The following is a 15,311-nucleotide window of genomic DNA, read 5'->3' as shown; positions in this document are numbered from 1 at the left end:
CGAGCTGTTAGATGTTCATGCTGCCATGGAACGCCTGGCGCGCTACCTACCACAAGACGTGTCCGTGACCGTAGCCCCAACGTGGCAATATACAGCGGCCACTCCAGACGGGCGACAGATTCAGGGCAGAGCTCAGACGGCCATCAATGCCGCACTGCGCTTCAATGCACAGGCTGCCACGATGCAACTGGAATTTGAGCTGATCGAGCCCGTCACAGCCACGGCCACTCTTAACGACGAGCATGTGGGCCGACTTCACGTTGATGATGTCAAATGCAGCCTCAACATGACCACCAGCAAGGTCAGCTGTGACCTTGCTGCAGCAGCGTTGGGTCTCAGCGCCGATCCTGTTCAGGCTGCTGCTTTAGCTTCGGCCTTGATCCTGGCCCAGCACTCAAGGTCCAGCCCGGACGCCACCCTCTCAAGATCATCACTGGCGCGGCAGGCACCTGCGATGGCGATGCCCTCGACTACGCGCCCCTCCGGTCTGGTTACAAGGCTCAAATCGGACTTTGACATGGCTTGTTCGCTTCGCCGCGTCGACATGTGTCTTGCAGCAGATGACGGGCCTGTTTTGACAGTCGCAACGCATGACCTCACGCTCAACGGCTCCAAGCAAGGGCACGGCCGACACGCGATGGGGCTCCTGTCCCTGGCTGGTCAAGCCACAGCCCACCTGGCTGAGAGTGAGATTCTGGCCATTCCCATGCAGGAGCTCTGTCAATTCCAGCACTGGGCATTTGTAGATGGCCGTGGTCGTGGCAAATCTACGCTCCGCGTTCGCTGCGAACAAAGCCACATCCGCCTGGACAGACGCTCTCTTCAGACCCTTCAGCACTGGCATCAACTTGTCCAGCGCGAGAAGAGCGCTGCCGAAGAACTAACAAGGAGTGAGCAGGGCGAGGATTGCCTGCCAACCAACGCACCGGTCACAACATCATGCTCATCTACTCCCACGGCGCCGACAGCCATCCCTGCAGCTGATCGCACCATTCAAGTGCGGTTGGGTGACTGCTCCTGTGCAATTGAGGTTGCGCCTGTCTACGGCAACACGAAGCTACCCCCGGCCTACGTAGAGGCCTCCTTGGCTTTGTTGCATGTTACGGCCGATGGACCTCAGGTCACGCACCTGCAGCTCCAAGAGCTACGACTGCAAACCTCACGCCACTCCAAGCCCTTGCTCTCGCTGGCAGCAGTGTCCGGTGTTCTAGCGCAAGGCATCCTACACATCGAGGCTAGCCCAACCTACCTGTACTGGACCTTGGGACAACAACTGTATCTCTCAACGGCTGCACAAATCGGTCGTTCATTTCGTAGTACGGCCTCCTCACCGCCAAGTTCATGTCCACCACAACGTATGCCATCCAGCAAGACGCTTGAAGCAGACATGTCAGCCCAGTGTTTCTTTTCGTGCCCACTGGCGCGCTTCGAAGTCGTGCTGGAGGCAGGCACTACACAGCTTGGCTTGAGTGTGCAGGGCGCGCTGCAAAAGCTCGAGGCTGAGCCGGCTTGCCTCGTCAATGGCCGAGCAGAATTACGCCTGGACGATCTGCAGCTGGGCAAGGTGCGGTTGGGCATTTGGTGTCCTCGCAGCTGCTTTTGAAAGTGTGACAGGTGCTGGTACCCCCCCCTGTTGAAGTTTGATGCATGATGCACTCTTGACTCACCATACATTTTTCATAGGCGGAGAATTTGTCCATTTCACTGGCACATGATCAGGCAGGCGTGGCTCGCGAGCGAGCCCTATTTGTGGAAACCTTGCGCACAAAAGCTCAATCACACAAGCTGTACTCGCCCAGTGAAATGGATCTGGTCTTTGGTCCGGTCGACGCGACGGCTGTTCTGTACGTGCCGACGCGAGGGGAACAGCTTGCCTAACCCTAGACTGATCCCTCCAGCGCACTCTGCATATTCCTGTTTCACCCCATCCTGCTCGCTGATTCTGGTCTGATCGCCTGGGCCCCGCATGTGAATTCGCACAGGCGAATAGCCGCGCACACGATTACATTGACCGCGCCCCATGAGACTGACGTTGGTGTAGGCCTCGAGCGGATCAAGCAGTCTGTCAATGCCGCACAGCAGCATGCTCGTACAGCTGCCAGGCCCGCAGATGCCGGTTCTGCAACTCAGAACCCTGCGCCACCAACCTCACCAGAGTCAGGGTTGTCAGTTCTGCTCGACTTTCAGACCGTTCGCATCGTGTTTCCAGCTCAGGACTTGGAGCGGTGCCTCCACCGCACATGGCGTACCTGGTTAGATGAAGTGGACCTGAAGGTGCGTTTTGAAGTTAACCACCATCCGCTTGCAGATCAGTGGGGCTGAGCGTCCTGTTGCACATGTGTACGCAATGAACACCCGTTGTCAATGGACCACCATGGGCTGGGTTGTACAGGAATCGCGCGAGCAAAGCTTGGAGGAGCGTATTCAAGCCATGAAGGTATCCGCTTCCTCTATTGCCAACGTTTGGGACCAGCATGTGTCGTCCCCTTGATGGAGGAGATGACGCATCCTTGTCTTTGCTGACGACCGTCCCTCGTAGGCTGCAGGTGAAGCGAGCGAGGAGCGCATTGCTGCCATTTATGCAGCGCTTCATCAAAAGACTAGCGAACTATTCGTTCAGGCTTTGCGCCAGAGCAAGGTCTGTGGCAGACTCCTGAGATGGGCATGGCAGTTGAAGCAGTATTCACTGTCAATCTGGCTCTCAGCCTTGAAGCGCGCTGTTTGTCTGTTTGCATCTCATGGTCCTTGATTTGGGCAACGGCATTCCAGGTCGCACCACTCAACTACATGACTATAACCTACGAAGGCCTGCGCATTGCTCTCTTCGACTTCAACCCACCCGGCGGACTAGCACACCTCATTCAGACGTTAGATCGACCTCGCACGCACAAAGAGTACACTGCCGGGATCAGCACCAGTACCGTCAGGTATGTCTTGTCTCGCTTGGGTGGCGGGACTTTTCGAACAACGGTGCCCAGCCACACAGCGAGACCTCGCCTCGTATTTGCCGATGGCTTGTGTAAAAGACGCTCGCACATGTCGTAGCTTGCAGATGGCCAGCTGACTCCATCCTTTTATCTTGTTGGGCACCCTCTCCCGTGAATACGTTTCTTGCTATGTGTCTTTCAATAGGAAGGTGGGCATGCACATGAATACCATGACCGTCAAGGTGGCTGATGCAGGGCTTCCGCTACTTCGGTTTGAGTCAATGTCCCTCCATGGCACGATTGCCATCATCTCGCCCAATCCTGGGCCCTATGCCGCCCACAACGTTAATTTGCAGCTGGATACGGGCGACTCCGTCACCTTTGCACGCAGCGTCACGCCCGCCAAGCTGTATCACGCTCTCGATGTGTCGGGCGATGGTAAGTCATCTTTCCTTCCCGTTCTTTTGACATACTGCCAGCCAAAGCGCAACCATTCCTTGGCCGACACCTGGGAAAAAACAAACCAAAAAAACCGGCATGGCTGACTGGAAATATGTACTCGCTTGGCGTTGTGGCGGCGGGGATGTACAGCCCTGCGCTTGGGATGGTCTCGTTGCTATGATGCACTGGTGGCTCGAGCCAGCGTCGTCTTCGAGCTCTTGGATATCGGTTCCGGCGTAGATCCTTCCCCACCGACGCCTTGGTTTGATCGAGCTCGGTGCGTGTTGTTGGCTCTAGCGTGCATGATACACCGTGCGGTTGCACTTGGGTTTTGTGACATTCTATTCATGGCACGCTCACCCTATTGCGACTTTTGCAACAGATTTTTGCGTCACGGTAGCCTGGATCTGACACTTGGCGAATTTGAGATGATCAACGTCCTCACCAAAGATCCAACCAACTTTGACGAGCGCCTCATTATGCGGGTATGAGCTGCGTGGAATCTACGCCCAACTCCAACGACGTTGTCGCTTGTCGCAGCCTCATGCGCCGGGCTGTGTTTGGCTCATTCGTCTTGATCTGTACGCTCCTTCTTTGGCGGCAGGTTCAACCCTGCTCGGCCTATTGGTATCATGCCCAGCTTGGCTGGAACGGCAATCTGGAGATGATACTCCATTGTGACAACAAATTTGATCAAACCCCGCTTATGGAGTGGCGAGGCATGCGTCTCGATATCTATCTGCACTGGCTGGCCACATGTACGTGGGGGTCTGGCCTGTCAATGCTGGCTTCAGTTGCTTCGGTTGTGCTAGGTTGTGATGTTGGTTTGTTGCATCTTGACATCCTGCTCTTGCAGCTGTTTTCATTTAATCAAAATCCTGGCGTTTGGCTTGATGTTTAGATGATCCCGATGATCACCATCGTTGCGAAGCGGCTTCTGTGCAGTCAGCGCCTGCCCACTTTGATGTCCTGGAGGGCTTTAGATCTGAGCGCCTCGACATGGATGTTGTCATGCACAGCACGCCGGAGGATCATGATGGACCGGCTCTGCTGATGTATGGGAGCACCGTGCATTGGTGCCGGCGCCTGCAAGAGGGCCTGGGGACGCTTGGATCGCCCGTCGTCCGGGGCAATTTGTTTGCCAAAGGCGGCGTGCTCAAGCCTGCTTCTGAATGGGCTGTGAACAAAGCCGGCGACTTTCGCTTTCGAAGCCGGTACGAGGCGCTACCTGTTGCCCAATGCGTCGTGGCCGTTGCTACTGAGTGAGCATCTTCGAATCGTGCGAATGCAAGTACACGCACCACGAGGCAGTGTGCTCTACTACAATCAATTCTCTCGCCAACAAGGCGTGTTTGCAGAAACGGATGACTTGGATCTGCGCTGCCTCTACGCCCATCTTGCACTGCCATCGCGTCACAACAACGAGCGATCGCTCAAGCTAAGGTGCGTCGTCACCTTCTGGCACTTTCTTTGCCCTGATCTCACGGCAGACAAGCGTTCATATGTATTACGTCAATAAGGCCCACGTCCCCGACCCCAACCCGCTCAGACGCCCACTCATCATTGCCCTCCCGCTTCACACCCGGTGGGGCGCGTTGTCACGACTGACTAATATGTGTCCATGACGTGTGGATAGGCCGAGCCTAGAATGGGTGCTCACACACGCGGAGACGCAAATGACGCACTGCCACATGTGCGTGATGGGCAATGAATCCCACCAAGTGGAACGTGCCGATGACCCAACAACCACGCTCTACAATCCAGAGCTGGTGATCGACTCCGTGAGCAAAGCTACTGCCGTGTGCCGCACACGGGCAACATATATTCGTCGTGTGTTGGATCTGCCTCTTTCTCAGACCGATCTCGACGCTTCCGGCATACCCGTGGATTGCAGTGTGGACGGCGACGCCTTCACCTTTGACGAGGAGACCTGGTATCACTATGCTTATTCGGACGAATGCTTTTATCAGGTCATGTCCCAGGCCGTGGGTGCCCAAGAGCTTCTGCAGCGATCCTTTTCCACAAGCATGCGGCCTGATACAGCCGAGGAAATCAAGCATGCCGGGTCAACGGCATCACAACCAGCGCCTTCTGCAGCGCGGGCGCTTCTGTTGCGGCAGCTCATGAGTAGTCGTGCCACCTCACCAAGTCCGACTTCGCAGCGAACGTTTGACATTGGCATGCTTTTGGATGACGCCGAGCTCGTCTCTTCTCACCCGGAACCCAAGGTGGTCCTTCAACCTCAAACGCATTTCAATGAGGACGGCCACGCCTTTGTGCAGTGGGTGAAGCTGGTTCACATGCGCATGTCGTGGAATTGGAACGTCAAAAGGGTCAGTCGATGTTTTACAAGGGCTTTGGGCCAACAATTGCTCTGTTGTTTTGCGTGAAGCTTTTGTCGGCTGGCCACTCGAGGCATGCTTGTTAGGGTCCAACTCAATTGTTGGGGCATCCGGGCATTTGTGGTAATTGTCCTTGTATAGATTCTTGGGCCGATCTATCGCGCATACAAGGAGCAGCGATTGTTGCGCTTTGACTTATCACCCGAAGCTCTTCGCCCAATTACCGTGGCATCTGGGCGAGAGGAAGGACAGGGTCTCGAGGGCACGCCACGACGTACTCGGCAAGCCTCCAGTTCGTCAACGCCCAGTCTTGAGTCTGCCCTCGAAAAACTGGTGGCACAGGATAGTCCGTTGGTTAGTTGCTGTTCCCTCGCGTGCTGCATGTATTGCTGCATGTACAAGCCGACGAATGCCAGGTTGCATGCTCACGGTGCATGGTGCTTGTTTGCTGCAACAGTCACCGACTGCATTTCAGCCGATCACTTTGCTGGACGACACAGCTACATCACTAGATGCCACGACCACCTCAGACCCGTTTGCTGCGCTTCAGTTGGAGTCGGATACGGAGGAACACAAGTTTTTGGTTGAGTTTGTTAAACCGCAAATCTGGCTCCAGGGCCCTGTCACAGGCACTTCGCTCCAGCTCGTGTTAACTGCGGAGCGCAGCGTCATGGAGCAACGCAATCATACTTTGGCATATCGCCAGGGTCGATTTGATATGAAAGAATCGCTCAAGGGTCGCCACGAGGACCTTCAGTACTTTGCTGTGCAGCATGAGCATCGCCGACCAGTTTGGCTACCTCGTAGTTTGGTGCAACGTCCGGGATTCCTGATTGATGCCAGCGACGAGGACTTGGAGGGTCTGTTGTGGCGAGTGGTTCATCCATGCCTCCTTCGTACGGTCAATGTGACGTATTATCACGATGCTGTGGCAGCGGCACGCCTGTCACGACGGCAGGCACGCCGCCTGCGTACCTTACAACAAGGACGTTTTGATGACATATTTGACACACAGGAGGAGCTCTACGACACCATTCACGTTCACCACGATAAAATCAAGATGGAAACCACGTCTGCGCATTGGGCCATGCTGCAGGATGTCATGTATGAGCTGCTCTTGGCCAAGGACGATGTGGAGCAGGAAGTGCGGGATCGTCAAGAAACGCACCAATACATCAACCAGTTTCAGCATCAAGGGCTGGAGGAGCGTGGCCAGCAGGTACATAGTCGACAAGTGTCCGTCCGGCAACTACAGCGTCGGTTGGTTTTGCTAGAGCGGGAAGCCTGGCTGCTACGCCGTGCCCAGGGATCCGACGTGGCCGGAACTAACACTGCGGAGAGGACTGCAGCCATCGCAACCGCAAACGACATGAAGCGACTTTCTGAGGTCTGTACATCTGTCCTTGCGGGCGAGCGTCTGGTTTGTAACGGTTTGTATGACGGGCCGGCATGACTACACAGGAGTGGAGCCGGGCCAAGCGGCTGATGTTATTGGCCAAGCGTGACCTGCGCATCAAGGTGACGTCTCTGCGCGAGGCTGCTTTTGTGCCGGGCGAGCTCAGTTACACGCAGGTGTGTCCCAGACCTGAAAGGCACACACTTCTGAAGCATGCGCTTGCCTAGTTGAAGGTCTTGCAACGCCTGCAGGGCTAAGGTCATGCTGTTCGAGCTCAGACCTACCTCTTTATCTGCCACAGGATCTGGAGCACATGGGCGTGTTGCGGAGCGAGATTAATAACTGGGTTTGGCTAATGCGCACGTCAGACGCACCCTTTGACTTGATCGCTGAGAGTCACAGCAGCCATCTTTCGTACAGCCGTGTATCACACAGCAATGGTGCGGGTGAGACCCAGTACGAGGTGGCCGATGTCACCGTGCGCAACGGCCTACCCAACGAGAGGTGAGTCGGGGTCGATGATGATGGTTTAAGACAAATGCGCTTGAGGTTTACCAGTGCGCAAGACATGATATAATTTGACTTGTGTGCCTAGGTACCCCGTGATTCTTGGGCGCTACCAGGGCAAAGATGGTGCCGCATGTGTGGACCGCAATCAAATGATGCGCTACTACACTCGCCAAGCGGCGCCCGTCGGTGGCATCACCGTGGTTGAGCACACTGAGCTAAACTGTTGTCCACTGCTGGTGCAGCTCTCAGGCCGGTGAGTGATTGGCCATTCTTGTCCACTCTAGTCCACTGTGTTTGCCTGCCTCATGATACCATGGTTTGGCCGTGCGTGGCACGATCCTGACATACTTTGATCAGGCTGGTGAAAGAGGTGGAACGGTTTTTCGCGATCGATGAAGACAAGGACAAGGGCGCAGCCGAAGCACCATCCCGTCGGCGCATGTCAATGCGCGAGCGTGCCGATTCGGATGTTCGCTCGCTTCGAAAGCTACGAACCAAGTGAGGGGAAGCCCGCGACCCGCGCCTGACCAGATATGCCCTCCTGACGCATGCCTTTCTTCTGTGGCTGACCCCTAATCTGAGTTGCTTGCGTGTTGGGGCAACAGAATGTCTGCCATGCGGTTGCGGGACAACATTGAGGCCATGCGTGAGCGCGCGGAGCGCAACACAACCTTTCTGTTTGTAAAAATCCCCACGCTGCAAGCTTGCGTGAGCTTCAAGGCGGACGGTGCTATTGGTGACATTCACAATTTTGTCATGTCTGTCCCTACTTTTGAGTATCACAAGTCAGTCGAAGCTGCAGGTTTGAAGGCGAAAAGATCGGGAAGGAATGTGGCGATAGTTTGCTCAACTGTGGTTGTGCTTGCGTAGCGAGACCTGCACGCCCACCGACATGTTGCGCAAGTACAAGGCCGATGTCTCCGGGCACGTCCTCGCACAGGTACGTGCCGGGATCGCCTTAGTCGTTTCCTGTTGCCAGGGCGAAACGGGTCTGATGCATTCAGTTGAAATTGTCTCTTGGTGTTTCTGTGTGTAGGCAATTGGCCACAAGATGTCACTATTCCGATCGGACAGCAACTCGGGGCGTCACGACAAAGCCAAATCCTCGAGTACGTCCCATTTACTTGGCTTGCGCTGCGAGCGCGCGCTCTCGCTCTGGAGAGAGAGAGGAGGGGAAGCGACGGAGAGAGGGGGATGTGTGTGTGTGTGTGTGTGTGGTGTGTGTGTGTCAGCAGGCGGGATACACACATCGGGACATGACGGTTTGGGTGCGCATGCGTATTGCTTCGGATAGAGAGCAAAGACAAGCGGAGGCTCTTCCTTGGAAAACATGCGAGTGGCTCGGAAGAAAACCTGCACACTCGCACATCGCGATCAGGCGTCTTCGGAATGTTTCGCCGCCGCGGGAATGCATCCGATCAAGTGGCGCCTCCAGTACCCTTGGCCAGCGAAGACGAGGACGGGGAAGATCTTGACAGCAGCCTTGCTTCCAAAGGGAATGACCATCCAGATTCGGCCTCTCTCGCATCCTTATAGCTTTGCAATGTACCAGAGGCTATTCTGTGTGCGTTGAGTGGTTTGCAGCCTTGTGACTGAAAGGCAGTTCGACTATCAACTAATCGATTTGAGTTTGGGGGAAAACGGCAGGCTGTGATGTAGGGCCCAATGATGAGATTGCTTTGGCTGCGCCGCCACACTTTGTTGTGTAGGTGCGGTGCAAGCAGGCTAAACCAGCCAAGATGAGGCGGACCGAGAACAGGCGGTCGAAGGAAAGCGACCGGAGCATAGTGGACAAAAAAAACCAAAAAACAAAAACCAAAACCACTCTGTTGAATGCTGAGGCGGGGCTCGCAAAGAGCATCATAGCGCCAGTGGGTGCTCACTGCATCTGCTCCCATTGCTGAGGCGTGTAAGACTTCTAAAAAGGAAAATCGCAGGCAAGGACGAGGTGGGGGCGGCAAGCGTGACATCAGCAAAAAGGCCAATTCGTGCAGCGGTATCGCGGCCGAGGAGGAGGAAGCTTTGAGCGAAGGTGCAGATTTGGCTCCCAGTGCGTCTGCACGTGAAGAGCCAAGCGTGGTTGACTTCACCTGAGAAAAGGCATGCACCTGCTTGAGTTCATCGGCGATGCAGGCGTTGACCATGCTAAAGGTGCGTTGAACGTTCATGTTTGTGAGCAAGAAAGGTCCAAAGCCACCGACTGGAGCGATGAGGGGTGGATCGTACCGGTGCTTCTCCAGGACTTTCTTGCCCTCAAAAGCACTCGACACAATGACGGCTTCAAACATCTGACCGCAGCCGCCTGAGGTGTCCTTGACCTGAATCAGATGCAGCCAGGCAGGCGATCGCCCATGATGAGGTCGCCCGCAAGCTGCCAGCTGAGCACGTGTGTCAGCCCACACGCACGACGACAGGCACGCGTGTACAAACCTCCACGTGCGAAGCCTGCAAGCCCTCGCGCAGCTTGTCACTCAAACTCCCCGCTGTGATGCCTGCCATTGTGCTTGTGCCTGGTTGCCAAATTGAGAAGGAGAGAGACGAACAGAGAGAGAGAGAGAGGTGAACACGAGAGAGAGAGAGAGAGAGAGAGCGAGCAGAGAATTGTTTGAAAGGAATACATGGGAGAGAGAGAGATTCCGAATGGTCAAGAATTAAGATTCTGACATCATAATTATGATGACCTTCTTTATTTTTAATTTTTTTTTATTTCAAAGGTGTCGGAGCCCTCTCTCTCTCTCTCTCTCTCTGCCTCTCTCTTCTTGCCTGCGCGGGCAGCAATGCGAGAAGGTCTGAGCTGGCTGGCTTGATGGTGCCTGAAGGTCATTGTTCCGAGATAGTTCATGTGTCTACCCTAGCTCAGGGCGAGTGGGTGAGAGGGTGCAGGATAAGTAGGAAAGCGCAAGTGTGCAGCACCGACTGGTTCTAGCGGCCATGGCACCGAAGATTGTGGTTGTTGGCGGAGCGTTTGGTGGGTTGGCCTGCCTGCACCACCTGTGCAACTTGACCAGCTCGGAGGATTGTGAGCTGCTTTTGATCGAGCCGCGCGAGTACTTTGAGTATACCCCAGGCGTATTGCACAGCTTCGTACGCCCTGAGCGGCACCAACGCCTCATCTTTGACTATGATCAGCTTCCGCGCCGCATCCAGCACATCCAGGCCTACTTAAAGGCCGTCAACACCGACAAGAAGCAGCTGCAGCTTGAGACGTAAGACCCTGTTGCTGAACAATTTTCACTGCTGCCGTCCTGTGGCGATGAAAACATCGTTCATTGGTGCAGTTTACATTTGCCAACGCCATGGGTGGTGCCTTCTATGCCTTTAGCGTCCAAGCGAATGGCACGTCCAGCGAGGCTTGTCTCGACTACGATTTCCTGGTTCTGGCAACCGGCTTTGTGGACTACTCTGACGCCATCATTATGCCTCGTGCGCACACGGTCATTGGACGACAGCAGATCGTTGAGGCAAGAAAGCCGCTTTCATTCAGTATGGCTTGCATGCTGGTCACTCACCTGACCCTGGTGATCGTGGTCACATCTTGTCGTGCGTGCATGTAGGAGCGTGCGGCACGTCTCGCCGCAAGCGACACAATTTCTATCATTGGCGCCGGCGCCGTTGGCGTCGAGCTGGCTGCTGAGCTAGTTGAGCGTTATCCCGAGAAGCAAGTTCACCTTTTCTACCCTAGCGTAGGTAGAGTTGATGGTGACGCACTTTTTTTTTTTTTTTTTTTTTTTTTTTTTCTCAGCGGAGCCACGACTGTGCGTCCTTAATTTGATACGCATCCTTTTGTCTTTAAACAGGAGCACCTGCTGACGGAAATGCCCCCTCGAGCGCGCACCATGGCTGAAGATTGGCTGCGACAACATGGATGCCATCTACATTGTAATTCACGGGCACGTTTGGATGGAATTGAAACGCTTCCAGACGGACGCATGCGGTTACCCCTGGAGCAGAATAAAGACCTGACCTTTGACTTGGTCCTTGTGTGCACTGGCGGACGCAAGGTTTTGCCCGAGTATGCCAAAAACTCGCCGGCTTTACTTGCAGCGGCCTCATCATACGGTAGCCTGCGGGTCAACCAGCACTTTCAGCTGCTTGAGGCCGATAACATCTATGCCTGCGGCGACATCTGCGAACATCCTGGGCTTGCGGTGCGCACGGCTCAGATGGCCAACTGGGGGGGCATGGCCGTGGCTCAGCACATGGCAGAACAGTTGACACTCTCATCCAGCTGGTGCAGTGTTCGCCAGCATCACGCGTGGCCCACCTTTCTGGGGCATGAGCCCAGCAACTGGTCGCGCGTGTATATCGTGTCACTCGGCGCGCATCAAGGTATCGTCATCATGCAGGATACAGTCATGCCCACGACAGCAGGCTTGTACATGGGTGGCTTCGGCAAATGGTTTATCGAGCGCACAAAGGTCATGGAGAGCCGGGGCGATTGCTTCGGGACTTGCCTCTGGCAAATCGGCGACAGCATTGCCGCCTGCTTACGCCCTTTGGGATTTTAGGCCAGTAATGGCTCACTTTCGAAATTTGGTGGAACAATAGACTTTAAACAAAAAAAGAAAAAAAAAAGTTCAAGCATTGGTGGTGAATTCAACGGAGAGAAAAGGGCAGAGAGGATGACATGAGAACAGGGAAGAAAAAGAAAGAAGGGGAGCCGTCAGAGGCAGCTAATCACAGCCGCCAGTAGCGCCAGGCTGCCAGGGCGGCACCGCCCACAGCGGTTGCAGCCAGTGCAGTCAGGGCAGTGTCAATCTACAGATGAGATCAATGCAATGGCCAATCATGTTAGCATGGTAGCCAGTACAGCCGAGACGGCCTTTGCGGACGAAAGCATGGAACACCAACACAGCAAGAACGTACCGTGTGTGCCTGTTGCTTGCTTCGTGCCACCACGGTGGCGTACGGGATTTGCGAAAAGGTGACCATGGTGTACAGGGGAATAAAGGTGTTGGGCATCAGCGCGTGCAAGAAGTTGTCGACCTTCTTTCGAAAGAGGAACCAGCGCGAGTTGACCAGGTCGCGCATCTGATGGGTACCACGGGCCGAGTCGCAACGAAATGAGATGATATAGCCAGCATCCAGTCACATTCCGTGCGTGATGTAAACTCACTTCAACATAGTTGTACAGGGCCAGATCAGCAATAGCATGCACATCAGCCACTCGAGAGCGGCTATAGTCAGCCACGGCAGCATCTGTGGGACGGTGGCATGAAGATGAGCGCAGCTCCTATTGCTAGTAGGCATCTCTGCCATCATACAGAACGGTCAAGGCTGGTTGATACGGACTCACCAATGTCATTTGCATGCTTTTCAAGCAAGTTGTTAAAGACGAGGCAGTCTTCAAAGCCCTACTCAAGCCACCCAAGCATGGATTGTCATCATGGCGGCAAATCATAGCAAAAGAGAGATGGCGGGCGCGTCAGACTGACCGCATTCATGCCTTGTCCATAAAAAGGGACAACAGCGTGCGCCGCATCGCCCATCAGAATGGTTCGACGAGCGCCCACAGGATCGCACTGCATCCATCGAAACAGCAGTTCATCGAGCACCGAGCATGGTCAGTATGCACGCAAGAGAAGGGGACAGTTTGGAGCAAGGATGCGAAAGTGAAAAGAGCTTCGGGAACCTTTACCTTGACCGTCATGAGCGTGCCAGTTGGGTTCTCAAAGTAATCCTTCACCAGGCGTTCGCTACCAAAAAGGTACATCCGAGTGAGGATGAGGCGTGTGGCCCAACAAGCAGCTCTATTAGGTGCTGTGTTTTATGAGGCTTGAACAAACCGGCCAATAAGGGGAATGCTGTCCGGAAACTCGGCTTCAAAAAGCTCCAGCACATCCTCCTGCGAGCACGGAGCAATGTGACATGAACAATTCCATAAAACGTGTGTGCATGTGTGCATGCATTGTACGCACGGCTGTTTTGATCGAATCAAACTTGTCAAACGGCATGAACAAGGTTGCGGTAAACGTCTTATCCTGCATGTGCAGAGAACAGTTGAAAAGACACGAGTGAGTTTTCACAATGTGAGGCGTTTTGGGGGGACCGGAGAGAACACATGACCAACAAACCTGGTTGGGGAGCGCAATCATCATAAAGGTCGAGCGAGGCCAAATGTGCAAGAAATTGGCCTTGATTTGAAAGTCGCCTATCGCAAACCAGCAACCACTCAGCTACTCTCTTGCTTGAGGCTCGACTTGTAGGTGGCACGCCGAACAATAACAAACCATCGGGACCAGGGGGGATTGTCAACTCCTTGTAGCCATGGGGAATGTAGCGCTGTTGGTAGTTGACACTGAATACAATGCACGAAGCAGCGCAAGCAGTGAGGATTGGAGAGTTTAAAAGCTGCGTTGTGACCTATAACATGTGGCCATGCAAGAGAAAGGTCCAAGGTCGCACCGATCACTGCGCATCAAGCCGCGGCGGACTTGAGAGTGGGCACCATCGCAGCCAATGATCAAATCACCGGTGGCCTTGACTTCACCCTTGGGTCTAATCCACGAAAAAAATAGGGCGGCGGAGTTGGTGATGTGTCGCTGGGTTGATAGCAAAAGGGAATGGGCAAGGATTTGATCGCCTGCCAGCGCAGAGCGAAGAGACCTACGTTTTGAAGACAAGCGTGTTGCTCTTGGTGTCAGCACGTTGCAGCTTATGTTCAAAATGCAAGTGCACATTCGGCAAGCCCTCGGCAGCGGAGAGCAGGTGCTCGTTCAGGTTGCGGCGATCGATGGAGCGGATGGCCTAACCGAGTCAATCCCAGAGCATATTGCAAAGGCGCATTGTCGGTCAAAGGCGAGCGACTGACGAGCCAATTTCAGCCAATGACGCGGCGATCTCGCGACTGGCGCGCCATACCTGTCCTTGAGTACCATAAGGCTGGCTCGACTGCTGGCCATCATGGCTGTGGATCATACGCGCGTGCATGGGAATGCCAGCGTTGACAATCTAGCCCAACAATTTGGTGAGAAAAGGGGCGTCGGGAAGAGATCAAAAGCGCAGGGGGTATGAGTAGGCTGAGCGGCATGACCATGTGGTCGAGACCACAGCGTGCTGGGTGTCTGACCTCTGCTTCGACGCCAACTTCTCGCAGTGCCGCAATGCCGCGCACCGAGAGGGCCAAGTTGATGGACAAGCCTGAATAACGAGGCTCCTTCCGAATGTCTGACGAAGAAGCATTAGGGCAACCAAACAATGAGAAGACGGTAACTGTGCTGTTGAGCCGAGCAGACTGGAGCCCAACGACAAGGCGGCCAATACCCTCGCACCAGTTCGGCCTTCATATACGTGCACCTCATGACCACGACGGGCCATGTAAACGGCTTCCAGGGCGCCGACCTACGATGCACGATTGCAGGATGTCTTGGTGAAAGCATAGGGGGTTGACACGACTCTGAAGCGGCTCTGACTCACCAAGCCGCCGCCAACCACGATGACCTTCATGATTGCGTTTTCGGGTGTCTAAATTGGCAGCCAGACACATAGTTGCACAAAACCCCAACAACATGAGCGCAGCAACCCCATAGCATCAACCCCGCGACAGCAGGACCAAGCCGAGTCAGAGAGCACCAGGCCGCCCAGGGCCAACAAGCCAGCGCACACCGTTCCTTCACCCCGCACCTCAAATCGCCAAGCACACACACGGATGCAACAACGCTCCACATGCACACTGCGCACTCCAATGCAGGAGGT

General features: G+C 54.8%; 3 protein-coding genes across 3 annotated transcripts; 2 read left to right on the top strand and 1 right to left on the bottom strand.

Moving 5' to 3' along the window:
- Nucleotides 1-181: 181 nt before the first annotated feature.
- On the top strand, nt 182-9,152 carry MONBRDRAFT_37847 (uncharacterized protein; the record flags this gene model as incomplete). The annotated part of the gene is made up of 19 exons (XM_001747527.1): nt 182-1,564; nt 1,684-1,844; nt 1,899-2,274; nt 2,770-2,927; nt 3,133-3,365; nt 3,567-3,645; nt 3,751-3,853; nt 3,973-4,126; nt 4,270-4,630; nt 5,005-5,701; nt 6,168-7,097; nt 7,172-7,282; nt 7,408-7,610; nt 7,702-7,869; nt 7,974-8,114; nt 8,222-8,401; nt 8,487-8,556; nt 8,653-8,725; nt 8,911-9,152. 19 exons carry the CDS (start codon nt 182-184, stop codon nt 9,150-9,152), a joined length of 5,823 nt encoding a protein of 1,940 aa, XP_001747579.1.
- Nucleotides 9,153-10,547: 1,395 nt separating this feature from the next.
- On the top strand, nt 10,548-12,124 carry MONBRDRAFT_9785 (uncharacterized protein; the record flags this gene model as incomplete). The annotated part of the gene is made up of 3 exons (XM_001747526.1): nt 10,548-10,822; nt 10,939-11,134; nt 11,414-12,124. 3 exons carry the CDS (start codon nt 10,548-10,550, stop codon nt 12,122-12,124), a joined length of 1,182 nt encoding a protein of 393 aa, XP_001747578.1.
- A 169-nt stretch (nt 12,125-12,293) lies between these two features.
- On the bottom strand, nt 12,294-15,296 carry MONBRDRAFT_33218 (uncharacterized protein; the record flags this gene model as incomplete). Its single annotated transcript, XM_001747440.1, has 17 exons — nt 15,240-15,296; nt 15,033-15,080; nt 14,888-14,957; nt 14,686-14,783; nt 14,478-14,567; nt 14,227-14,363; nt 14,022-14,114; nt 13,847-13,914; nt 13,691-13,767; nt 13,535-13,597; nt 13,403-13,461; nt 13,255-13,312; nt 13,052-13,138; nt 12,913-12,970; nt 12,733-12,815; nt 12,483-12,647; nt 12,294-12,374 (listed from the first exon to the last, which is right to left on the bottom strand). Exons 2-17 carry the CDS (start codon nt 15,060-15,062, stop codon nt 12,294-12,296), a joined length of 1,317 nt encoding a protein of 438 aa, XP_001747492.1. The 5' UTR covers nt 15,063-15,080; nt 15,240-15,296.
- Between the last annotated feature and the right edge of the window lie 15 nt (nt 15,297-15,311).

This window comes from Monosiga brevicollis, genomic scaffold, assembly GCF_000002865.3.
Source record: "Monosiga brevicollis MX1 MONBRscaffold_17 genomic scaffold, whole genome shotgun sequence".
Taxonomy (NCBI): Eukaryota; class Choanoflagellata; order Craspedida; family Salpingoecidae; genus Monosiga; species Monosiga brevicollis.
The sequence above is the reverse complement of the archived record's forward strand: the minus strand, read 5'-3'. Positions and strand labels throughout refer to the sequence as shown.